The sequence below is a fragment of the Penicillium brevicompactum genome (assembly GCF_028827555.1).
Source record: "Penicillium brevicompactum strain IBT 35665 chromosome Unknown utg000001l_segment0_segment0, whole genome shotgun sequence".
Taxonomy (NCBI): domain Eukaryota; kingdom Fungi; phylum Ascomycota; class Eurotiomycetes; order Eurotiales; family Aspergillaceae; genus Penicillium; species Penicillium brevicompactum.
In genome coordinates this window covers 3697350-3723311 of record NW_026623203.1, presented here as the reverse complement: position 1 = coordinate 3723311, position 25962 = coordinate 3697350, and the positions used below count along the sequence as shown (strand labels likewise).

Genomic DNA, 25962 nt, shown 5'->3' with positions numbered 1-25962 from the left:
TCTTGCGACCCCTTTGACGGCACGGGACAATCACATTCGCCTTCGACAATTCCACGGTATCCCGAGGTTCCGAGGTTCGGCACGAGAGAAGACAAGAAGACAAGACCAGAAGTTCAGGGGGCCTCGAAGCCCAGATGATCCGGGGGTTTAGAGTTTGTGGGGATTTTCCGGGGCGACATCGGCCCTTCTCCACCGATGATCGTAGCCCTGGAGCTGACTACTGCATCTACCGCACCTGGGCATCTGAGCATAGCCATTCTATGAAGCTTATGAATAAGCAAGCTATATTAGCTTGTCGCTGTGGAGCCAAATTCATCACCTACAATAAGCGTCTTATGACGTCTTAACCTCCTACGCATAATCAAGGCCAAATGCCCCATGCATCAGTCGCCTAGGTGAGCTTGTTCATGAGTGAGAGCTGCTTAAAAGAAATTAGGTACCAATTCTCTGCTGTAACTCATGCAAATACATCACCGCTATCAAGCATCAAGTTAAGCTGTGTGATATCCATGAAAACTTGACTGTGTTGCAAAAGATGCAATCAAAAGCTTCGAAATATCCCATAACAACAAAGAAAAACAAACGGCCTCAAACATGGGCAAAAATAAACAATGGCAGTTATTGCGCCTCAAACGCCCTCTCTACTCGCTCGGGAGGATAGATCTTGTTTGTGAACACAATTAATCATTGCGGCGACGAGGCCAACCCGGAATTTGGCGATTGGGGCTAGAGGGACTGAAAGTGAACTTGCCGAATTGGAAGGAGGGGCGGCCGAACGTATGAGTGGACGAAGTGGGCCGAGCAAACTCAGTCTGGGTAAAGTCAAAATGCGACTGGGACTGGGACTGCGATTGGGACACAAAGCTTTGACTCGTGGTATGCTGGAAAGTGTCTGGTCGAGAGGTTGGGTGAGTTGGGTGGGTGGGTCGTGGGACTCGAGTGGCACGTTGAACACGGTCAAGGAGAGAGGAATCCGCGGCAGGGGCTTGGTCTGCAACACCACGAGTGATCAGGTTGGTTGATATGTTGACATTTGACATGATGACACGTGCTGGCATGGGGACGCCCTGGTATTCCAACTCACGAAGTGCAACCCGCATCTGGGCCAATATCGCGTCATTCAGGGCCTCCGGAGAGGTAATTGGCCTCTCGTTGACGACGGGAACGTTGACCATCACCCGGCCGATGTAGGTATTTGGTCTCCGGTTTCTGCGCCTGTTTCTTCTTGGTCGCTTTGGAATGGGAGGGTAGGAGGGGCAATGCAGCCATTTATGACCTATTCCGGCGCATCGACGACAGAAGGCTGTGCACTTCCCGCGGTGTCGTCTGTCGCAGTTTGGGCATGTCTCGCTGCAGTCACCCTCATGCGGCTCACGTTCACAACTGACACAGATCAGCGCCTCCTGTTGATACGGTGGATGGTTACGGTCGTCGTCGCCCTGATCTTCATCAAGTCGTCTGCGTTTGAGAGAGCTGAAAAGAAAGCATCAGTTAATTTGCTGATTTGAGATGCTCAATGAGATCTGGCTCTCAAGGCAAACTCACGAAGACATTGCAGCAGTAGGTGATGGAGAATAGAAGAAATCAAGAGGAGTGTGGGTTTGCTTTTGTGGATGTTCACAGAGAGGGAAGGAACTCTTCCACCGTGAAGCTTCACTTTGAAATCTTCACTCTTCCAGCAATCTGAGTATCTCCCACTTCATTTTATTATCTATGTAAAACAGAAAGACAAAGGTATCCTTTTCTTATGCTTCGAGGTGAGTTGCAAGAAGTGCCTGGGAGCAAACAGCCGCCATACAAACAATTTGAATCCTTCCGCAGATGGTTTGTTGCTTGATGACCACAAAGCAACTTACCTAAAATACGATTTCTTTCATTATGACATGAGGGATAGACTGAGTATAGCCTCACAAGCTCCATGGCTTGAACAGAGCAAAAATTTGGAAAGGTCAGAGAAGGCTTGGGGTTTGTGGTGGTATTCACTTTTCTTTCAGAGAGAATTCGTACTTGGAGGATAGGATCAATCATTATTGGGCAACATCTCAGTAGAATGGTGTGAGAACAGAGCTTCTAGGCTTAGCTGTATAATCCTAGTATCATGACAAGTAGATGACCGTTCAGGCCCGACCATGGCCAAAGTATCCAGGCTTGTTTGATAATGTCTGTTAACAAGGCGAACTTGGTGATCCTATCAAAGCCGGTACCAAATACCATTTGTATAATCTCAAACTTATCAAGCGAAAATTTCTTCTGGCCATCTTTACTCCCAAGCCCCGTTTATCTTTCAGTAGGGTAAGGTGGACAACTTTTCTATAGTCCTTCATTCTATCTCAAGCTTAGGTTTTTGATATGGACAATAATCATAGCCAGCTTAAGAGCCTTATACTCCATTTAAACGGCAACACATAATCAATCTTGGAAGGGTTACATGCATCTATGGATGCAAGTGAGGAACGAGAAGACTTGTAATGTGTGACGGGTATGATGATTATTCACACAAAAGATTGAGATCAGAACACCACGAAAGAACTAACTGTTCAAGTCAAAGGAAAACTCTCTAATATTATTGTTTCATATCTTGTGATTACTTCATGAAGGAAGAAAGGCCTTTTCAATGCCCAATTCAATGAGCTTATATTTGCGGAGTGAAACAAACAAACAAACAACACCACCGGGGCCATAATCGACACTTGGATACATCACATTGATTGATACAGATAATTTTCAGCTTTGGGCCATGATACACCTAATAGTTACATGATGCAAGATCGAATTGTGGTCAAAACACAGTTCTGAGCTGGCTTACGACAAGCTTGCTCGCTTCCAAGGTTCTACAAGTTCTAGACAATGAGGAATTGAAATAAGGTATCATTGGTGTACTGATTTATGATTTCTCTTCTTGATTTCAAAGATCCCCTTTTATCAAATCGGGTCTTAGTTTCAACGCTGCACGCGTGTTTAGGTTGGGGAATACAGGCTAGAAGCGCATGTTGACAAGTAATTGTACGCAATTGCTATTTTGATGACATCGGCATGTCCGAAATTGATACAATTCTCAGCACATCATTTCGTAGATCATGCACTCTATACGTAACTTCAGCTCTCAATTTTTAGAACCCTTCGTGGCTCTGTTGATTTTCGATCGGCATCGACTCAAAAGTGGAACTCGATGCAATATTTGACGTCAGTTATAGGCGATCGCCAGCGCAGATGACCACCATTCTCCACAATTTATGAGATCGGGGCTAAGAAGGAAAATCCCGATTCTTTGATTGAAGATCTCTTGTGGCTCCCGCATTGTGATTAGTTCACTTGGTTCCAACAACAGCCGCGTCTGATGCTGCTGTGAAGCCTGCTGCATGTTCAAGCCACTGACATTGCAGTGATCTGCAAGGAGGTAGCTCTCAACAAATACAGAGCTTTTTTAAGTAGTACTTGAGTCTGATCCTATAAAATACTCAAAGGAGTCTTGTATTTTTCTGCGCTCCAACTCCCTACATCTCATAATCCCCGATTCAACCTCATTTCGATTCGAGGTAAGTACATTCCAAGTGGCTAATCTAGTCCCCACGTCTCCCTGAAAGTATACTGATTGTGAAATAGAGAATATCTGTCAATATGAAGCTTTCAATGATCTCCCTTGCGATGTCAGTTACCATGGCTATTGCTGCACCTACTTTGAACACACGTGCCCTAGCTGGTGATGATGTCTCTAATGTGCGCGGACGGGCCCTCGCTGGCGAAGATGCGGCCCTCGTGAACAAGCGTGCCCTCGCTGGCGAAGATGCGGCCCTCGTGAACAAGCGTGCTCTTGCTGGCGAAGATGCGGCCCTCGTGAACAAGCGTGCCCTCGCTGGCGAAGATGCGGCCCTCGTGAACAAGCGTGCCCTCGCTGGCGAAGATGCGGCCCTCGTGAACAAGCGTGCCCTCGCTGGCGAAGATGCGGCTCTCGTGAACAAGCGTGCCCTCGCTGGCGAAGATGCGGCTCTCGTGAACAAGCGTGCCCTAGCTGGCGAGAACTCCGGTGCCGTCATCGATGCTTCCACTAAGCGCGCTATTGATGGCGAGGATATTGCCGCTATCAACTAAGCGCGCCCTGGCTGACAAGAACCTCAATATTGACGTGGATATGAAATAGAGACCACACGTATCTCATTTTTTGCATATGTTGCTTGGACTGTATGTAATATTTATCGAATTTTCTCTGAAAGTTCCGGGACTACACCGGATCTCTCAATAGTGAAACCTCTCGACAATGAAAGTGATGAAATGCCAATAACCCAGAAAGTTGAATGCGGTCCTGTGAATTTACCTATCCGTTCCTAAGTCTGACCTCAGCCTTCTGCCCATCGTTACCATGACGAAATGCATAGATCAATAGAGAATACGACAGCAATAAGAATCTGAGAAGCTCTTGACGTCCCAAGGTTTGACATGCTACATTTGCATCAACTCGCTAAAAGTATAATAAATTCCAAGGTTTAATTAAAGATTTGGAGGGTTTGCAGCTTTATTTATCAAGGTACGCACAGGAGTCTAATATTCAAACAAGCTCGCCGAAATCAGTGATCAACGCAGTCTTCACCCAGCAGTATCTTTTTTTGGGCCAAGATCTACTGAAGGGAAATTTCAAGATTCACGGGCTCTTTGGGATCCAACGAAAATTAGGAAGATACAAACTGCCTTTCGAGATCGAATTTCTGTGGTGACAAATAATTGTTCAATTGAATCACACATCATCACCTTTTCAGGTGTGGAATATCTTTATCCAAACTCTGACTGATGCTGGCGATTTAATGGTAAACCCCAATTTGTGATCGGGCGATACAGTCAAAGTTGGGCGTCGGAGCTGTTGGATCGTTGGATCCATGGTCAAGTCTCGCCTCTCCTTCCTTCCCTCTTCTCCACCCCATCTCCAATCACCGCCCTGGTATACCACCAAGCAAAATGAACCAAGATCGCTCCCGAGAGGAGTCCAAACCTACACCCCTTGCCCAACTCGGCCAATTTTCGAAGCTACCGCCAGAGCTACGCTTCCAGATCTGGAACTATCTCTTCGACGACTTCAAAAGCACGTCCAGCTCATCCGGCCCTATATCAATTCTTTTTTGCAATCGAGGTCTCTACGAGGAGACATCTCGTATTCTCTATGAACATCGTGTCTTCAGTCTTACGATCAACATTGATTCCTGGATCGAAGACTCGTTAGAATTCACGGCGATTGTGGAGGTGATAAAAGGTGCTAGAACGCCAGTCGCGGTCAAATGTATACAATTGAGATGCCTTGATGATGTTCTTCGGCTACTCCAACAGTCTCCGAGCTGGAGACTCCATAGATGTGGACCCTGCATTCGCGTCAGATACTTCTACTTGCTGTCGCCTAGCAAGGAGCTATGGCTCTGGGAGTGTGTCCACAGCATCGTCAAGACTCTGAAACTCTTACCAAACGGCAAACATATTAGATTCACGACTTTCCATCCCCGCCCCCAAAGACCACGGTATACTATGGAACTCACGAAGAGTGGAGTGCTGAAGGACTGGTTCGATGAAAGATTCCCAGGGGAGCCATTACCATTTCCGGACTGCCCATTTACAGGAACTCATAATCACAATGATCCCCCCGGTCCATGTCTCAACATACCGGTCTACCACTATGCCATATTGAAGGCCATTGATTCTTTCGAACTCGGACAACATGAGCAAAACAGGCTCCATACCGAGTCACGATCTTCGAGAGTCGAATTCCAGCCTATGAAGAATGAGTACATGGACCTGTCAAGACTGCACCCTGAATCGTTGCCTCCCACCACCCAGTTCTTTCACACCTCACTAACACCCCGTTTATTGGCTAACACTGCTCTTGCCTGACGTCCTTTCACAAACAGCTTGACCTTATGGTGGCTTACTCTCTGCTTCTTTCAGTGATCAAACTTATGTGAATATAGATCCATTAATCGACAAGCTACGGCACGATTTGAGACTCATATCATCGCCCAGTCCCAAAACTCAATTGTTGCTATCAGTGACGAAGAGGGTGGAATTTGAGGTCCATGATCGAGTTTACCGATGAGTACGTCAGATTCCGTCCCCATGTGAGCTCGATCATGGACCTCGAATTCTCGTCCGACGATATGCTACTGGCCATTGCATCTTAAGACCAGACGTCTCTTGTCATAGATATGACGACACAACAACCCATCTGCTGCTTGTCGAATCACTCTTCTCCCGTGAAACACGTCCAATTTCAACGGACATCCAACAACAAGGTGCTTGCAACATACAGCAGAGACGGGAACGTCAACAAACGGGGCCTGGGGTGCAATTCATTAATATGACGTGACTTCTATCCTGCTCTACGTCTCTGGGACAACATGCTCCTGGTACGAGTGAACTCCCAGGAGCCCGCAAACTCATACCGGTTCATCTTTACACTGTCAGAATGGAGAACTCTGGCACACCTTCCACAAATTATCTAAGATTTCTTGTTTCAATTCAGTGCGGCGCCCTCCACACCCGGTGCAATGAGGACCCGCTCCTCAAAACCCTACCACCACCCCATCCTCGACCGCCTCCTCACCCGTTCTCCAGTTGCCCAAGAAGCCCGATGTCTGGCAAAAATACGACGCGAAGGCGTGGAAGCTCCCGATCTTCTCACTATGCGCTGGGAGGGCCGCGGCGGAGAACACAGCGAATAGGGCGGAGCATGGTCGATGATGGAGTGGATTGACGGTAACACTGTGCGCGTCGCTCTTGAAATCTGGGAGTGCGAATGAAGAAGACCACGGTAAATGATGAGAAAACACAGGCGCAGGCGTGGTTTTCCTCTTGATGGATATAGCTGGCCAGTCTGAAGTGGGCGGTGGTTAGTAACAAAGCTGAACTGATGCTTTGGGTTGCGATGCAAGCCGCAGTGGTTTAAATGGCCTCTGGCTTGCAAGCGGCGGATCATTGATTGAAAGGGATCACCGCTGATCAGGCACCTTGAGGTTCATTGCTAGGTCAGAGATATGTGTTTTGCAAAGGAAATGCTCTTCGAGACTGCGATGTCAACGTTGAAACTTTTGTGTTCAATGCAGTAGCAGGAGAGTTTCACGGTTCCCAATTAGGAAGATGGCAATGGAAGATCTCAGCAAGCTCAAACCGAGTGTGTAGAGAGAATGGTTAATTCTCCAACCTTGGGAAGTAGACATACGCATGCAAGAGCCACCAAAGCCCGAGACTGATTCCGTGATCAGGCACCCAGGCAGAGATTCAGGCATTCAGACAGAACCCCTGGAATACTTTCAAGGTTAGGTCAGGGCGCGAGATTCATCTTCTATTTACCTACTGTACTCCGTATATGCTCACGGAGTACACAACATACATACGCAAAATTTATTTGGGGTAAGGATCGGCTTTCGCTTTACATGGTGGAGTCTGACATCGAAACCTTGACCCAGCCGAGAGCATCGCGCGTCAATACCCCAACACCAAAATATGGCGTCTATCACGATCGGACTTCCTCAAGTATACGCGACCGATGGAGCAAAATGCCCTCCTCCATCCAATGACTTCATCACAGGGTGCTGGCACGTCACTCATTCAAGCCTCCCACTCTGGAAAGGGAAGCGCAATGTCAACATCACCTACACGCTCCTCCCCGCCCAGTCAGGGGTTCAAAAAATCGATGATATGGTTCGGTACCAAGCCATCGACTCGGACAAGGTCAAATCCGTCCACGGTGTCGATACCCCGACGCCAGGCAATCCTGGCGCTTGGGATTGGCGCGGAAAAGGTTGGCTGATCATCGCCAGCTCGCACTGGGAGTGTCTTGGGTATGGCGATACCGAAGACGGTAATCAGTGGATTGTGACTTACTTTGCCAAAACGCCCTTCACGCCTGCTGGGATTGATATTTACTCTCGCAACAAGGAGGGCCTTCCTCAAACTACTGTGGATGGGATTCTTGAAGCTCTCAGGGGCCAGGGGGTGAAGAATATCTCTGACCTTGCCGACGCGGCTTTCTCTATCCCTCACAATTAGCCAGTCTTGCCAATCGCCTTCTCGCCGTTCCATCTGCACCTTACTCCATACTTCAAAACAAAACGACCATTGCGATGACGTCATCGCGCGTGCCTTGAGGATTCGCCGAGTTGATTCTCAGAAAGCCGTGCATCATGTCTCTTTTCACTGCGCAAAATACATGCCCAACTAGACATGTGGCAAAACTGCGGCTCAAACGCCGAAGTTTCTGCGAGTGCCGATGCAGTCGCTTGGATCAACTTTCTCATACTTTTCGTCTCTAACCTACAATCTCCTATTTCATCTCTACCTGACACTTGTCCGGCTGTTTTCGAACGACAAACTACATTCTCAATATCCTTCGTTCGACTGAAAGCGGACTCGAAGACTCGACAACTATCAACATTCACGAGCTTCACACAGATGCTCTTCGTGACTCTTTTCTGCTTGTCGGTATTAGAGCCGGAACCGGTAAAACTCAATCTGTATCCTCGATATCCGTCTCAAAGCTATTACCCGAAGCCAGATGCCAAGTGGAATGTCCGATATTCGAGGTATCAATGTCGCTCTCCCCTCTCAGGTCGGACCGCAGAGCCCAGATAGACTATACATCATAGTTGATGAGGACAACTTGCTTTGATTGAAATCCGAATGTTGTTGGTATTCGCATTCTGGGTCTGTTGCTTCCAGTATGGCTTGCTCTGGCTTGGCAATGTACAGGCAAATGCCATCGTGCATTCCAGTATGGCCGTCGTAAAATGAGCGGAGATGCCATCCCATACGTGCGTTCGCGACTATCATTTCATTAGCCAACAGTTCAAAAGATTTAGTGGCTGTGATGGTTGACTCGTGGGCGGGATCGGAGCTGGCAAGTGCGGTTTTTGGCGCTCCGCGGCGCGGCTCTCTGATGTGGGGCCGGCAGAGCCTCAGGTACTGCGGGTTTAACCGAGGAGTGGGCTTTTGCAAAGAAACCCCGGAAGAGCCCAGGCCAATAAGAAGCGCGGAGAGAGAGAGAGAGTAACGAGTCTAAAGAAACCAGCTATTCAGAAAGAGATGTGGTGTGGCTCAAAGTGCAAAGTAACACATTACCGCCCCCCCCATCACCTCTTGGACGGTCGACCGTGCATATCATATTTTAAGATGCTTTAATTTGATCCGTTTTGATATCAAGGTTTGAGTATCGGATGTGGCAAGCTTCCATGGACTGTGGTTTTGTTTGCGTCAGTAGACTGGTTGCTATCGCCGAACTACTGGTCATGACTACGACACATTCCCCAAATGAGCCTCGGCAGGCATGCAATTATCACGTATCTCAATCTTCTGAAGGTTTTCCAATGACTCAATCCCCAAAGTCTCTGAGATTTACTTGATACAACTGATACAATCTTGCCAATATCTTCCAAATCTACCCTCTTTCTCCACAAACCAAACAGATCAGATCACGACTTGGCATCAGTATGACCGTGAACGAGGACTCACTAATCGGCTGGATCTTCTGTGGAATTACTCTCGTATTCTGCGCCGTTTTTCTCTTGCCATTATCTTACAGTGGGTACGTCCATACTTCAGGCGGTTGATCGCACGGAGACGTGCATCCAAAGCTCGAAAGGCCGCAGAGAATCGCAAATGGCCTGCTAGCCCGCATCAAATATCTCCAGGGTTCATCAACACCGCTGCTCCCCCGTATTCCGGGTCTGTCTCAAACCAAACCATCCCTGATACGGTCCGATATACCCAGTACAACATGAAAGGTTCTCACGAGCTTCAGGACCTCGAAGCGGCGAGAATCACGGAGACGAGCCATTAATCTCTCTGGCTGGATTTTGATCAAAGATTTGAAACAGCAAAATCGAATATCAAGGGCATGTTGAAGTGTCATGACAAATTTGGGAAATGGGACTGGAGCTTTGGGGGATTTCGCTGCTCTTGCTGTTACTGGACCCGGGCCCCCAGCAGGAAAGGTCAGGCACCTCGGTTTGCTGTGTGATAGCGTTTTTGGGACGAAGAAACTTCCTGCTCGATTACCTTCATGCCATGTCCCCGAATATGCTTTGCTATATGAGCTGAAAAGTTGCCAAGGAGAGACCGTTATATGCCCAGATGAGAAAGGCAACTTTGTATATGGCCTGAGCCTTGGGACCCAGATAATTACTGAATCAGAGCCAGCTCACCTTCTAATTTATGACAAATATTTAATCCAAGTATTTCAATGAGATCAGGACACAGATGAAGAGAGGGATATGATGTACTTTCTGTTGAGCAAGTAATCGCTGCTACTGATTCTTCATGCAACAATATTCGTTTGCGCGATCGGGACTGCTTGTCGGTTACGCGCCCTATTTTGAGTCATTTTAGGATCTTGCTAAAGGCGTATAGATCAAGATCTTTGTATTGTTTTACTCGCTATGTAAATCTGAAGCCTTGATAGGATAGACGAAAATTCAATTTAAAACAAACGACAGGGTAAATACATGAGCGAGATTATTGAGATTGAGCAGGGAAAACCAAGCCCTCTGGTTGAGTGACCAAGTGAGCTACCGTCTCTCGGAAAAGTGAGACTAGCTCATCCGCGACCTGTTGACCAATGGTTGGACTAGAAAGCGACATACCCAGCATGGGTTGGCCGTCTTCTCCCGCGGGAAGTGGAACACACATTAGCATGGGGTAAGTATGTCCCATCTTGGCATCGATGATTTCGTTCCGGGCTGGTATTTCTCCAGCAAATTCATAATCATGGTTCCAAAGTGGAGGTGCAGCCAAGTAGTGAACTCCAGTCCCAACCGGCGTGTTCTCAGGCCAAGAGGTGCTTTGAGCCACGAGTTCATCCCAATCCGCCGTGTCATGCGACATTGCACGGATATGTTGCCCCTGGACGCATTGGAAAAGATCATTTGCAGTCCAGTCTGACTGCAAAGTAACTCGAACAGGGACGTAGTTTACACCCGGGCCTATCATGCAGTCAACTCCTTCGATGTCCATCGCGCGGTTCGTGGACAGCTGGCCGAAAACCACATCTTCGGAGTGTGCATATTGCGCGAGACACAGTGACCAAGCGGCTTTGACGATAGTGGCGACGGTGATACCATTCTGAACATCAGGCAAAGGCATTACACCCGAGCTAGTCACCAGAAGGTCCACGCGCGATCGATCGGGACGATCCATGCCGTCATCTTGACCAAGATATGTCATCGAAGAGCCCTGGAGCATATCGCGCCAGAATTGGAAAGTCCCCGGAGTGGTCCGTTGAACACGATGAGCAATGAAGTCGGAGTAGTCTAACCTGTAAGGGAAAGCACACTTCGGATTGGTGTAGAGTGCAGCGGCCTCATTGAGAAGATGATATATCGACATTCCATCGAAGTGAGCATGGTGCAACCTCAACGAGATAGAAACACGACCTCTTCCCTCGACCATGAGTAGATGCAGACCGGGCTTCCCGAAAGGAATCGGGTGACTAGAGTTCGCACGGCTGATTGCTTGTACAACTTCCATGGGATCATCCTCAGTGGTGGTCTCTTCGGTCGTCAGATCGAGGTGGCGAAGAACGACTTGTACAAATGTGTCTTTGAATGGAACAAAGGCCGTTCGCAGCACTGAATGCCTCTCTAATGTGGCAATGAAAGCACCCTTTAGCCTCACCAGATCGGGTGATTTGAAAAAGTGCACGGTTACATGACCAATATATTGCGTCTGTACCGCGTTCCGCTGGAAGTAAGTGGCGGGGACGATGTTAGCCACATCATTTCGATCGAAGTCCCACTCCGCGCAAATCTCATCTGCAAACTCTAGTAAAGGACTTGGCTGGACTGGGGTTCGAACAACATCTTGCTTCTCCTCAAGTGCAACAGCCAGCTCGGATAAGCGCGGGTGCTGGAAAAGCATCTGCACCGAGAAATAGACAGTAGCTCGACGGGCTGCTGCTACCAGAGTCATCGCCTTCATAGAGTCCATTCCGATCTGGAACAAATCTTCCTCCAAAGGAATATCAGAGGGAGATCTGTTTAGCGTGTGCGCTACAAGCTCTTGGAGACGGGCTTCCAGAGGTGTTGAAGGAGTTCGTCTCGACATGGCGATCACGCTGTAGGCGTCAAGCTCGGTTTGCGACATGGAAGCGGCATGTTCTCGCAGACGCTTGCGATCTGTCTTGCCTGTTGGGCCCTTTGGCAACATGGCCAAGGGAAGGAAGGCGCTAGGAATCATGTATGATGGCATGGCCTTTTGTAGCAGAGACACTGCAGTGCGCGTGCGGTCATAAAAGGCCTTTGAAGGTGGCTGGAGGAGAGCACCATGGAGCTCGCTTGAAGACCCTTCGTTGTCGCTTTGCACCACATATGCAACCAAGACGGCGGAGTCTGAGTTCTTCACGAACTCGACAAGGACGTGGTCCCCAGAGAATGCGCGAGTGACTTGCACTTCAACTTCACCGAGTTCCAGCCGCTGGCCGCGAATCTTGACCTGATCATCACCGCGACCGATGAAAACGAGTGAGCCATCCTCGGCATATCGCACCAAGTCCCCTGTTCTATACAGTCGCACAGGAGGCCCACCCTCCCGAAGAGCAGCCAGCCAAGCCGGAGGCTTGACAAAAGATGTCGAGGACTTTTGCGGATTGTTTAGATATCCGCGAGCAACGATCGGTCCCTCTAACAAGAGCTCCCCTACCACCCCATCGGGAGCCAGACGACAGGAATTGTTGCGGTCCATGACCCATGGAACTGCGCCGCTACCGGTTCCAATGTTTCGAGGATTGCTATTCATGGTCAGGCGCTCGGTCAAGGTGCTGATAATAGTCGATTCAGCAGGACCGTAAGCAACGAAAACCTGTGCCTTTCCATGCCAAGCCGTTAAGTCTGCGACAGAGATAGCTTCACCTCCGAGAATTAGAGATTCAAAGCCAGGCAGCTCGTTGAAATCATACAACCGGGCAACAGTAGGAGTGACAACCGAGCAATTCACTCTCATTCGTTTCATTGCGCTGGTAATACCGCCAGTACGTTCCTCGTCCGAAGGGATGCAGACACATCCGCCGGCTGCCAAGGCAATGAGCAAATCACACACAGAGACATCAAAAGCATGTGATGCGAACTGGAGCATGCGGGATGTTGAAGTGATGTTGCAGCGTGACATCGTATTTTGAAGGGAGGTGGAGAGCGAGGAGTGTTCGACAACGATACCCTTGGGCTTTCCAGTCGAGCCGGAGGTAAAGACAATGTATGCCGCATGACTCTCATTCACCGCGACGGTTGGCGTGCGAACGGTATGGGCCCTAGCTGCGAGCAGTCGGTCCCCGATCTCAATTACGCAAGGAGAGAGATCACCTGCTTTGGAAATCAAAGATGACGATGCCAGAACAAGAGGAGACTGAGTGTCTTCACAGATGGCGCGAAGTCTGGCAGAGGGATGAGAGGTATCCAAGAGAACGAATGTGCCACCAGCCTTCATTACTCCCAGAACTGCCACAGGCGTCCAACGAGTTTTCTCCATATAAAGAGGAACCGGTGTTTCAACACCAACGCCCTGATTGATCAATTCCTCTGCAAGGGCGGAGGACAGCTGATCCAGCTCCTCATACGTGAAGTCACCATCCCAGGCACAAACGGCTTGAGCAGTGGGCTGCTCGAGAGACCGCTGTTCGATTGTCTGATGAACAAGGGTTGTCACAGTCTTTGGAACAAAACCGTTACGATTCTCAATGCTGGTCCTCTGCGAGTCGTTGAGTGCCTCGATCTCACAGATAGGTCGACACGGCTGAGAAAGCACTTGCAACATAACATGCGCAAAGGTCTCTCCGATTGCCATCGCGTACTTCGGGGCGAGGAATGATTTGTGATAGGAAAAGAGGGCTTTTGTGGTCTCCTCAAAGACTGCAACATTTAGAGTCAGAGGGTACTGTGCAGAAATGAATAGTTAGCAAAAGAAATGGAGCTTTCCACTAGCCAAAAGGGATTCTTACCTCTGAACGATCTTCCGTGCCAGCGTCAACCACATTGATAGTTGATAAGGGGTTACTTTCTGCATGGCGACTGCGCCGATCCTGAACGGAGATGGCAGTGTTAAACAGCTCGCTGCTCGAAGCACCAATTCCATTGAGTGTATCTCCCAGGGAATGATGCTGGTGAACGAGGCTGTTGAGCTGATCGTCGTTATATTCCTGGAGCACTGACAACAAGGGAGCGTCTGGCTGCAGATGCAATCTCCCTATGAGCGTGTTGATGACAGGACCAAACATATCTTGGATCCCAGGGACAGGAGCGCTTCGCGCGCTGACCGAGTACCCAAAACATACATCTGCTGTGCCAGTATAGCATGACAACACAATTGCCCAGACAATATGGTACACGGTAGTTAGTGCAATCCCATGCTTCTCGCAGAACTCATCCACAGTGGCGGTTGAGCTCAGATCGATCTTGAAGGACTCAAACTCCTCGTTTGCCTCATGAGTCTGATCAGTCTCTGCATCACCTAGAAGCCGAGGGAACAGGCAAGGCGATAAGGAATTCAAGTAGCTGCACCAGTAGGCTTCGTCATTGTTGGCAGACGACATTCGTCCATGCAAATATGCAATGTAATCTTGATAGGACGGTGCGGGGGCGAGTGGTAGATCATTCCCGTATGCCAGAGCCAGATCACGCCTCAGGAGTCGCTCGGAGTGTCCATCAAAGAGGGCATGGGTGATTTTGAGATTCAGCATAATGTGTCCTTCTGCTGAAGTCTCCAGGTGAAGTGCCGATGCAGGAGGAGTTAAAACGCCATCGCGCTGGGGCAGTTCAGTACCGTGCCATATCGCTGCCGAGACACCTTTCAACACAACCTGATGGGCGGTTCCTTCATCCGATATCTCCAAGAAGACTGTTCGAAGACCAGGATGGCGATCAACCACCCGCTGCCATGCTCGACCAAGCTCCTCAATATCAATGGAGACGCCGGCAGCCGAGTCGGTAGGAAGTAATTTCCACCTGACTACATGCTGGTAATGCTGCGGGTTGCGTGCCTGGCTCATGAGCATTCCACGCTGAATCGGAGAGGTCGGATAAATGGCCTCAACCGTCTGGTTGTCAATCTTGGGGGTCAAGTCCGTCATAAACTGATCTACCTGATCGGAGTGAAGACCGGAAAGTAGAGGGAAATCAGAAGCAGTTCGGTAGCAGCCTTGCATTGTGGAGAGTTGGAGACATGCCTCGCGCAAGGATTCCGCACATTTCCCTGCCCACTGCTGAAGACGATCTTGATGCTTCATACGGCGGTTAACGTGGAACTGCAGATGCAGACATTCATCAATTACTTGCGCGGACACATCCAGCAGCGAAAACCGAGGCATATCCTCAACTTCACTCCCTTCGCCAAAGCGATTGGTTGTGTCGAGTTGCAGCAATGCATCAGAGCGTTCCAGCTGCTGATATCGACCTTGATAATTCAGAATGATCTCCATTGCTCTCTTCTTCTTTGGGCCGTGTGGATGAAGGAAGCATGAGGTGAAGTACTCCCACCCGTTAGCTGGGGTACTGCGACGGGCATCCTTGGTTCGCCGAAGAGCAGTTACCATCCCCTCGGATGCTTCCAAGGCTACCAAAGTGGGCCATATGGTGGTAAACCAGCCGACAGTTCGGGTGATATCGATTGTGGGTTCCCATGGCTCACGACCGTGCCCCTCAGAGAAGATCATAGGGGCTGACCGGTCCGGAAAGAGTTGAACAAATGAATGCAACACGGCAGCTTGAATGATATCCACTGGCTGTGTAGCCAAAGGATCATTGGCAATGCTCAGCAAAAGTCGGCTGGTCTCCTTATCGACGATGGCCATGTAAGTGTCAGCATCCTGATGAGTGTTGTGGTTAATCACATCATCTCCCCAGTATGCTATGGTGCTCTGGTCATCTTCCTCCTGAATGACAGGGAGAGAGCGAGTTGCATAATCGGCCTGGAGTTCACACCAATTCAGGAATGATATAGCGGGTACTGTCGGCGCCGAGCCTGTGGTCAATATCTGCTCGAGGTCGGCTAGAATGACTCTCCAAGATACAAGATCGATGATAAGATGATGAGCCATGAGATTCAGCCAGTGGGTTCCATCATCATGCCGTTCGAATTTATTTACAATGAACAAAGGCCCATGTTGGATATCCAAGGTCTGCTGTTTACCACGACAAAGAGATTCCATCTCTTTTTGGGAATGGATACCAAAGTCGTGGTAGTGGTAGTGCGCGCCATTTGTGTTTCTTGGAATGCTCTGGGTCCATTTGCCGTCAGGTGATTGTTTGAAACGGGCCCGGAGCATCGAATGGGTCTCTACCACGGCATCGAAAGCCCGAGTGATAGTCTGACCATCGAGATCGGCCCTTCCCAGTCGCAGCATGAGGCTCTGAACAAAGAGATTTGGGTTCTCGGGGGCAAAGTCAAAATACATCTGCTGAATAGGAGACAGATCGACGGCCTTATCAAAGATCTCCAATTGTTCCGGCCGATTCACCTCAGCGCCGCCTTGGGGAGTCATTTGGCTGATATGGCCCGCAAGTTGCCCAATTGTCCGGTACTTGAAAAGATCTTGCATATTCATGAAGAGTCCTGCGTTCTTCGCTTGAGCAACCACCTGCATGCTGGTGATTGAGTCACCACCTATTTGGAAGAAGCTGTGATCAATGCTAATCTCCTCAGGATCGATGCTGAGAACAACGGCCCAGATGGCACGAATATCACGCTGAAGGTCGTTCTCTGGGGGGTTGAGGACAGCGGAGGAAGAATTGTAGGCGTCAAGCTCTTGTCGGGTAAGAGAAGCTAGGCGTGAATTTATCTGACGCCGATCAAGCTTTCCGTTGACATTTCTCGGAACTCGAGACAAGGGGAGGAAAATAGTAGGCACCATATATGAAGGGACTCGTTCTTGAAGGGCAGATTCAGCGGTTTGTGCGTCTTTGAAGAAGCTGGAGTTGCTGGTCGCCGGTAGGAGGACGTCGGTATCAGCCGATTGCTGAGCTGAAGCAGATGAGGTCAAGACTAGGGCAACCAGAGCGGCGTTGGATTTGAGAGAAGTCACAGCTGCCACAACCTGGAGGGCATCTGGGAAACACCGCTGAACTTGATGCTCCACATCTGTGAGTTCCAATCGCTGCCCCCGGAGCTTAATCTGAAGGTCTTTGCGTCGGACATAGCAAATGGATCCATCTGCTGTGTATTTCACCAGATCGCCTGTGCGATAGACTGGTTTATCGCTGACATTTGCTCTGAGATGGCTTAGCCATCTGGGTCTGGGAACAAAGGCGGCTGCGGTTTTTTCTGGATCGTTCATATAGCCACGGCCGACGATTTCACCCTCGACGATCAATTCTCCCACGGAACCGATAGGGACGAGATCCATAGTCTCCGGATCAACGATCCAAGTCGCAGAACTTTTGGCGCGGCCGATGATGTTAGGGCTGGTGTTTGTGCCATCATCCTTGTTGCTACAAGTGATGATGGTGCATTCGGCTGGACCATACCCGTTTATCAAACGCACATGAGACGCCCATCGGTCAACGATTCCCTGGTTCATGGGCTCTCCGGCCTGCACCATGGTCTTTATTGTGGGCACAGTGTTGGGTGAGAGTGATTGAACGACCGATGTAGTCAACATTACCCAGTTGGCATTCATCTTGGTAATTGTCTCGTCCAAGGAATTATCGCGATCAAATTTGGAGGGAATGCAGATACATCCACCTACCATCAGGGTAGATATGTGCTCTGCCACCATGAGATCGAAGCTGTATCCTGCAAATTGGAAAACCCGAGAGTCCGAAGCCAGACCCAGCATGTCGATCATCGGTTCATTGTTGGCGAGGAAACATCGATGTTCAACCACCGCCACTTTGGGTTTGCCAGTAGTGCCGGAGGTGGTAATGGCATACATTGCATTACTGGGCTTGACACAACTCTTGTGGCAATCGAGACATGGTGATCCTTCTTTCAAAAGACCATGACCAACTCCCACAACTGGTACGTCGAAGACACCAGAGGCATAACCTTGCTGGTTTTCTGAGGCCAAGATTAGGGGGGGCTGAACAGAACCGCAAACTTCCCGGAGGCGATCGATCGGGTGAGAGGGATCAAACATAATGAAAGCCCCTCCAGCCTTGAGAACAGCCAGTTGGGCCACCACGGTCCATCGTGACTTTTCGAAGTAGAGGGCGACAAATGTATCCGGACGCACGACATCAAAGGCTTGAATGTGACTGGCCAGTTGTGAGACATGGCGATCCAGCTCATTGTAGGTGAAATCTCCATCCCACGCGTGGATGGCTTGGACATCGGGTTGGCTTTGGCATTTTTCGTGAACCAAGTCGTGGACGCACGGGCCAACATCATCATTTGCCGGTGATGGCAAGTGGTTCCAGCCTACCATGTCTTCCAAGTCCTGCGAGCTGATGACTTTCAAGTCTCTCACCGTGGTTGCTTGGGTATCCTCAATATCCTGAATCTGCATCAAGAAATATTCAAATTGCACGAGGGCTCGCTGCATTTGAGCCTGTGGTAGGACATCAGGGTCAAATGTAGCAGTGACTTCAAGGGCGGACCCTCCTGGGGAAGACAGGAATTGAAGCATCAGCGCATGGCTGCTGAACTGGTTGATATCAGAAAGGATCTCCTCGTGGCGGTACCAAGCCTCCTTTCCGATAGAATCCTGGTCGCCGGGCTGCTTTGATTGTACCGTGATCAAGGTTTGGAACTGGCATGCCGCAGCTGCGTTTGCACCCTGCTGGCTTATGAGCTGCAAGCCAAAGTGTTCAAATGCCGTCTGCTTTGCAAAATTCGCTTGAACCATCTCCAAGGCTTCAAACACCCTCTGACCGGGATCCACCCGAATGCGCAGGGGCACGGTTGCGATCGTAGGCCCCAGTAGGCCCTCGATCCCTGCGACTGGGGCTGTTCGCCCTGACGAGACCACCCCGACGATTACATCGTTGTTATTGGTGTATGTTCTACTCACCAATGCCCAAGCCAAATTGATCTTGGATGCCGCTGTTGCGTTGTGCAGCGTCGAGGCTTCAGGGAAAGTGATGGTCTTTTCAATTGAGCATTTGGGCTTAGGTCGGTAGTCCAGGGAGGGTAAAATTGGGAAGTGGAGTGGATCAGCATCTTGTAGCTCCTTCCTCCAAAACGAGGCTGCTGATTCCATTGTGCCCTCGACATGTGCCATGAATTGGTTAAATTGCACTGGTGGCTGGACATGGTGGCCACTATACGCCTTTTGAACTTCGCTGGCCAGCAATGGCAAGGACCACCCATCGTATAGTGTGTGGTGAATGGAAAGAAGCAATTGGTTTGGAGATAGTGTCAGTCTGATGAGAGGTGTACCCAAGCCTACAATAGGCTGAGAATCAGTTGAATTGTCCGTATCCAATTGTGACCACTCCAGTCCACTCCCCAAAACAGCTTGATAGGCGGCACCGTTTGAGGTCTGGAAAATGCGTGTTCGAAGAATAGTATGAGCTTCTGCGATGGTTTCCCACGCATTTCTCAAACGCTCAATGTCAATGCCGTCCGCCAGAGTATAAGACTGCAGCAAAAGATAAGCGTCACGGTGGTGGAAGGTGGACGCAATCAGCGAAGCCTGAAGGGGAGTGCATGGATATATATCCCGGATGCTGTCGACAGGAACACCGCATTGCTCGCTCGCCGTTTGCATCAATGTGTCGACATCCTTGATCAGAGCAAATGGTTCTGGCCCTGAGTTGTCCTGGATGGAAGTTGGGACCGCGGTGGAGACAGTAGATACTGCGGCAATATCCCTCAGACGAGGATGTTTGAAGACATCCTGGAATGTGATATGGGCCAATCCTTCCCGGTGCGCGAAAGCCACCAGCTTGATCGCCGCGATAGAATCACCGCCCATGCGGAACAGATGATCGTCCCGCCCAATGGAGTCCGCTGGGATTGACAGAACTTCTGCCCACAGTCCTTGCCACATCACCTCAGAAGGGGTTTCAGGGGACTGTTTCGGGGCGTTGCTTCTGTGTCCTCCCACTGTATAGCACTGGAGCTGATCAGGAGTCAGCTTCTCAGCCTGCTCTCTCAACTGGCGGCGATCTATTTTCAATGTCGTGCTGTGAGGAACACGTTGGATCGGGAACATGGCCATGGGGATCATGTGGACAGGGAGTGCATCTTGAAGTGTTGAAATCACCGACGCACTGTGTTGGAGGAAGAGCTCATCTGGATCTTGAAGGAGCCGATGTTGATCCTCATTGCTCTCGCTGGGGCCTTGGTAAATGAACGCGACAAGCAAAGCTGAGGCCGAATGCCGGGGGTGGATGACTTCAGCCACGACCTGCTGGGCCGAGGTAAAGTGAAGCTGAACTTGGTGTTCGATGTCACCCAAAACAATACGCTGTCCTCGAAGCTTCACTTGAGTATCTTTTCTGCCCGCATAATGCAGGGATCCAGTTTCATCGAAGCGTGCTAAGTCTCCAGTGCGATAGACGCGCCCAGTAGCACCGTCGGGTCGAAGGGCTTTCAGCCATTCTGGAGCTTCGATGAACGCCTCAAGAGTCTTCTTCGCCTCGTTGAAGTACCCGCGACTGACCATTGGGCCCTCGAGAAGCAACTCTCCGATGGATCCAAGCGGGGCCAGGCGACTCACATCATTTGGGAGTGTAATCCATCCCGCTGTTCCTACCATCGATCCGATACGACCCAGACAATGCATACTGGGCTCAATTTGACCGGCAGCACATGTGAAAGCTTCCGCCGGACCATATCCATTGATCATGCGTAGACGAGACGACCAAGTCTCCATCAACTCGATGGGGACATTCTCACCGGCCACGAGCATTGTAGTCAGACCGGGTACCTCGTCGGGGGCGAGAATCGACAAAGCCGAAGGGGTCATAGTAGCCCAATTGACCCGGTGCTCTCGGATGAAGCCAGCCAGATTAGACATCCGTTGCGTTTCAGATGGGATGCAGAGACAACCTCCATAGACCCAGGTGAAGAAGACCTCTTGGAGACTCATGTCCCAAGCATAGCTGCAGAAATGCAAGGATCGCATGCCAGCATATGCACCCAGTGGTTCGCGATGGTGGTAAAAGGCTGTGGCAAAATGGCGATGCTCAAGCACGATTCCTTTGGGCGTTCCAGTCGTTCCCGATGTGAAGATCATGAAAGCCACGTCTTCAGGCTTTACGGACGGCCATTGTGTCCGCTTGATTATATCGGCTGTCGGGGTCATGGCTGGTGTTTGAGAAGGAACCTCAATGAGTGGAAGCCTGCCCTGCACAGACTGAACTGTGGGTTGCGATGAAGCCGATGTGAGAACCAGAGAAGGTTCTGCTACCTCGAGAATTGCCGTAATTCGCGCTTGAGGGAGTGATGGATCAATATTGACTCCAACTGCGCCGGCACGTAGCACTGCCAGCATACTCACAACCGACCTAACAGACTTCTCGAAGCACAAAGCTACGCGATCACCCGGCTTCACCCCGGCTTGAATGAGCTGGTGACCGACGTCACTGGAAAGTGCTTCCAGGCCTTGATATGTGAGACTTTGATCCCAAGAGGACACAGCAGGCGCCAAAGGCTCTTTTTGCGCGTTTTGCAAGATCAGCCCATGTAGTGTGTGAGGATGCTCCGCTGGCAGGACAGTCCCATTCCATGTCTTCATGACGTCCAAGTCCTGGGGACTGACGAGACTAAGCTGTTCCAAGCGTTGGTTTTGATCAGCACACAGTTGTTGCAGAGTGATTGCGAACAGGTTCACTAGGCGATTTGCCATAGGCTCCGGGACAATACTGCGATCGAAATGAACGTTGAGATGGAGAGACTTGTTTCCGGCGGATGGTGTGCATATCAACCCAATAGCGTAGTTGATGAATACGCTAAAGTCCTCCAATCCATAATTGGCTGTCTTGCCATTCATGATAGAGGCTTTCTGGTCAGTGTGTATCTGCTCCGGCTGTTGGAATATCAACTGGCTCTGGAAATCGCACGCTGAAGCTGTCTCGGGGCTCATTTGACGAATGTTTTGCAGCCCTGTTTGCTCGAAAGGTATCATACGGATTGCGAGGGCTTGTATGGCTGAGAGAGCATCTGCGACCGTGTCGGTCTGGTGGCAACGTGCTCGGAACGGAACAGTTGCGATGGTAGGCCCAGCCATCTCTTCAACACCAGGTGTTGGTGTGGCTCGTCCAGCAACAGTCACTCCAAACACAACATCCTCGGAGTCTGTGTAATTTGACACAACGATTGCCCATGCCAGGCGGGCAATATTCGACAGTGTGATGTTAGATCCTGTTTGAGGGGGAGCGTGACTGTCTGTTCCAAGTGCGCGGTTGCCACGGGCACGGCCTGATCGTGGGGAAGTGATGGGAATGCAGGCGCCTGAAGGTCGGCGAAAGTAGTCTTCCAGAACTCATCCTTGGCTGAAATATCTTGTTTCTGGATTGTTTGAATAAAAGGGCTGAAGGTGTTTGATTCAAGCGCCTCTCCGAAATACGCTCTCCGTGTCTGTGCTAGCAAAAGGCCGAGCGAGTAAAAGTCAAAGATAGCATGGTGTAATGTAACACCAAGGGAAAGCTCGGACGAAGGGTCCCTGATCAAGCTAAATCTGACCAATGGGTCACCTGGTCCCATAGATAAAGCCTTGTCTTCTTTGTGGAAGGCCTCGACCGATGCAAAGCTCGCCCACTTGATGATCGATTGATCCTGGGAGAGGACAGCCTGAATCATTCCTTCTGATGGGCTCTGCACAATCCTGGTTCTAAGCATCACATTGGCATCCACTGTTGCCTGCCAGGCAGCTTTGAGCTTTTCAACGTCGATTCCACCGGTCAGATCGAAGATGCAACGCGCAATGTACATGTCCCGTGCCTTGATGGTCGAAATCATCAAACCCTCTTGAAGCGCCGTGCAAGGGTATATATCTTGTATGGCTTCGGTGGGAACCTTGCATTGCCCGGCTGTGAATGAGATGAGGTTTTTCGTCTCATTTTGATCCACCCCAGGAAGAAGAGAGAAGGGTGGCGGAGGGATCGTGGAAGACGACTGCGTTTCGATCGGTCTTTCCAGGATTAGTGCCAGCTTTTGGATGGTTTGGTGACGCAAAACCTCTTCCACGGTCAACTCGGGGTATCCCTTGGTTTGGCACAAGCTCACAACTTTCATTGCTGACAAGGAGTCACCTCCAAGGCTGATGAAACTGTGATGAACCCCAAAACTTGAGTCATTGATCCCAAGAACTTGAGCAAATATACCATGCAGACACTTCTCAATCTCAGTGACAGGTTCAACCATTTCAGCTGCCGCGGCTGGCCGATAGGCCTCCAACTCGTGGCGAGTGGCCTTCTGCAAACTGTTGCGGAGCACCCTCATGTCGACCTTCCCTGTGACGGTCATTGGAATAGAGCCGAGTGGGATGTATAAGGCTGGCCACATATGATCTGGCACTACTTCAACCAGTTTTGCGCAAATAACCTGCACCTCGGAACGGAAGGGATCGGAGAGAGAAGCGAAAAGATCGAGAGACTCTTGTTTTTGGTCGAGGATATAACGTGGAGAATGGAGGAAAACGGCCAAAACGATATTCTTTGCATCTGCTAGGGTCACAGCTACCGCAATCACTCGTACGGCATCCGGACAGCATTGTCGCACATGATATTCAACCTCCTTGAGGTCGACTCGTTTCCCTCGAATCTTGACATCAAGTGCTTTCCGCGCAACATAAGTAACACTACCGTCATCATTTTGGCGGAAGAGATCTCCTGTTCTGTAGAGGGATCTGGGAGGAGGGACAAGTTGGGATTTGGACAATCGCCAGGAGGGAGCATCGATGAAGGCGGAGGAGGTGGTGATAGGATCATTCAGGTATTCATGCGCGAGCGATGGCCCTTCAATAATCAACTCACCAACAACTCCAACTGGTGCAAGCTCGTGATGGTCAACGGCGTCCGCAACCCAGAATCGCAAGTTGGGAAGTGGGCGGAAGGCCACCGCGTCGGGTTGGGGGATCATGAAGCCGAGGGGTCCACAGCCTTCACTTGCACCATACACCTGAACCAAGTCCACAACGGCAGCCCAGCCCTCAAACTCCTCTTTGAAAACTGGCTCGCCACTCAGTAGAACGGTTTTCAATGTGGGAGGCTTTAGACTCGGGTCGAGGTTTCGTAATAAAGATGGGGTCATGATCGACCAAGTGATCTTCATCTCCTCCATAGCACCGACTAGCCTATTGATGCGATCATGATCGGATGGAATGCAGATAGTGGCTCCCAAACACAAGGAATGGTAGATTTCAAATATGGAGATGGCGAATCCATACGATGTAAACTGCAGTACACGAGAGCTGGCCGACAGACCGAGAGACTGGACCCCGATTTGGTTGGGTATTTGCGCCATTGCTCGATGTTGCATGACACAACCCTTTGGCTCACCAGTGCTCCCGGAGGTAAAGAGCACATATGCTGGGGTGTCTAGGTATGGCGGGGGCAGCAGGTTGTGACCAATATTTTCATCGTGAGGCAAGTCCGAGACGAGACTGTGGCTCACGCATATCACGTTATCAGCTATCATCGACCCTCGGTCTGCATAGACCTCTGATGTAAGCAGAAATTTGCACTCGGTACGGCCGATGATGTTCTTTAGACGAGCATCTGGATGAACAGGGTCTAAAGGCACAAATGCGCCGCCAGCTTTGAGAACTGCCAGCTGGGCGACGATGACCCACTGACACCGATGAAACAAGAGCGGTACCATCACGTTTGGGCCAACTCCTAGACCACGCAAGTGAAATGCCAATTGAGTGCTTGTCGCGTCCAGCTTAGCATACGTCAATTCTCCATCAGCCGCACAGATTGCTGTAGCATCTGGCTGCTCAATGGTCTTTGCCCTGATAGCTTCAAGAACAGACGGAACATGACTGTGAGTTTGCAGTGAGTTCTCACTGTCGTTGCTGTCAGAAACATCTGGGCTGGGAGTTCGCAGTGACCCTTGACTACCATGCCAGTCAGAATCAGAGCCAGCGTTGGACGAACTTGATAGGCGTATCCGGCGAACGGTCTGACTGTGACCTTGCAAGAGTTCCAATATTATTTGGGAAATTTCCGACACAACCTTCGCAGCCTGGTAGCTGGATAACAGAGATGTGTTGTAGATGAGAACCAGACGGTGAGACTGAGAGTCTCCGACCAAAGAGAGCAAAGCTTGACACTAGTAAGTAGAATAGTCAGTTAACAATCCCTCTTACCAGAACTTTAACACTTACATCTTTCTGAAGCTTTCTGAACTCGTTCAACAAAGCGGCAGGATCCGATGTAGAAGCCGCCCCTGAGATCAGGAGGCCGGTGTTTTGCTTTGTCTGGTCCGCTGACGAATCGTCAGGGTAATCCAGCAGCTCAACCTTTTTCCAAAGATCTTCGATCAGATCCTCGGGGGTGACAGACACCTGAGATATCTTGAGAGCAAGTTCAGTCCCTTCAGTTTGACCGAGCGCAAATGAGAAGAGCTCGGTGTCGATATATTGTTTGAGAGTGAGGGCCCAGACAACTTGTAGAAACACAACGAGGTCATAGCCTTTGATAGACACATAGTTTTTGGCTTTTTCCAGTAGCTCACTGGGAATCTCTTCAGCAGTGGTGCTGGTGTCTCCTTTGTCCTCATTCAGCACAGGAAAAATTCCCGTATACTCCGTTGAAATGGCGACCATCGGGACAAGTGGCGATGAAGATATCGCGGTCGGTTTTGGTAATAATGGAAAGAAAGATTGTGATGATCTTTTGCCTTGAGTAATGGTTCCAGTAGCCTGAACTTATACCTGAGCCAGACAATTGATCTAGCTTCTTCCAAGGTTTTTCCCACCGAGCGACTCTAAGTTCATACTTCCATGCTGTGTAGCGACACCGCCAGGTACGGAGTACTCCACACGGAGCTGCATACATAGATTGACGTTCAGCTCGTCAGATCCAACGCTAAGATCAATGGCGCGATGCGGCCCGAAAGAAC

General features: G+C 50.0%; 6 protein-coding genes across 6 annotated transcripts; 4 read left to right on the top strand and 2 right to left on the bottom strand.

Moving 5' to 3' along the window:
* Nucleotides 1–680: 680 nt before the first annotated feature.
* Nucleotides 681–1553, bottom strand: N7506_001197 (uncharacterized protein; the record flags this gene model as incomplete). Its single annotated transcript, XM_056950493.1, has 2 exons — nt 681–1473; nt 1546–1553. The coding sequence occupies 2 exons, from the start codon at nt 1551–1553 to the stop codon at nt 681–683; spliced, it is 801 nt and encodes a 266-aa protein (XP_056816408.1).
* Nucleotides 1554–3630: 2077 nt separating this feature from the next.
* N7506_001196 (uncharacterized protein) lies at nt 3631–4089 on the top strand (the record flags this gene model as incomplete). Its single annotated transcript, XM_056950492.1, has 1 exon — nt 3631–4089. One exon carries the CDS (start codon nt 3631–3633, stop codon nt 4087–4089), a length of 459 nt encoding a protein of 152 aa, XP_056816407.1.
* An 858-nt stretch (nt 4090–4947) lies between these two features.
* Nucleotides 4948–5868, top strand: N7506_001195 (uncharacterized protein; the record flags this gene model as incomplete). Its single annotated transcript, XM_056950491.1, has 1 exon — nt 4948–5868. One exon carries the CDS (start codon nt 4948–4950, stop codon nt 5866–5868), a length of 921 nt encoding a protein of 306 aa, XP_056816406.1.
* Nucleotides 5869–6371: 503 nt separating this feature from the next.
* Nucleotides 6372–6695, top strand: N7506_001194 (uncharacterized protein; the record flags this gene model as incomplete). Its single annotated transcript, XM_056950490.1, has 2 exons — nt 6372–6433; nt 6497–6695. 2 exons carry the CDS (start codon nt 6372–6374, stop codon nt 6693–6695), a joined length of 261 nt encoding a protein of 86 aa, XP_056816405.1.
* Nucleotides 6696–7476: 781 nt separating this feature from the next.
* On the top strand, nt 7477–8022 carry N7506_001193 (uncharacterized protein; the record flags this gene model as incomplete). The annotated part of the gene is made up of 1 exon (XM_056950489.1): nt 7477–8022. One exon carries the CDS (start codon nt 7477–7479, stop codon nt 8020–8022), a length of 546 nt encoding a protein of 181 aa, XP_056816404.1.
* A 2460-nt stretch (nt 8023–10482) lies between these two features.
* On the bottom strand, nt 10483–25666 carry N7506_001192 (non-ribosomal peptide synthetase; the record flags this gene model as incomplete). The annotated part of the gene is made up of 4 exons (XM_056950488.1): nt 10483–13890; nt 13955–22191; nt 22242–25170; nt 25226–25666. 4 exons carry the CDS (start codon nt 25664–25666, stop codon nt 10483–10485), a joined length of 15015 nt encoding a protein of 5004 aa, XP_056816403.1.
* Nucleotides 25667–25962: the final 296 nt, after the last annotated feature.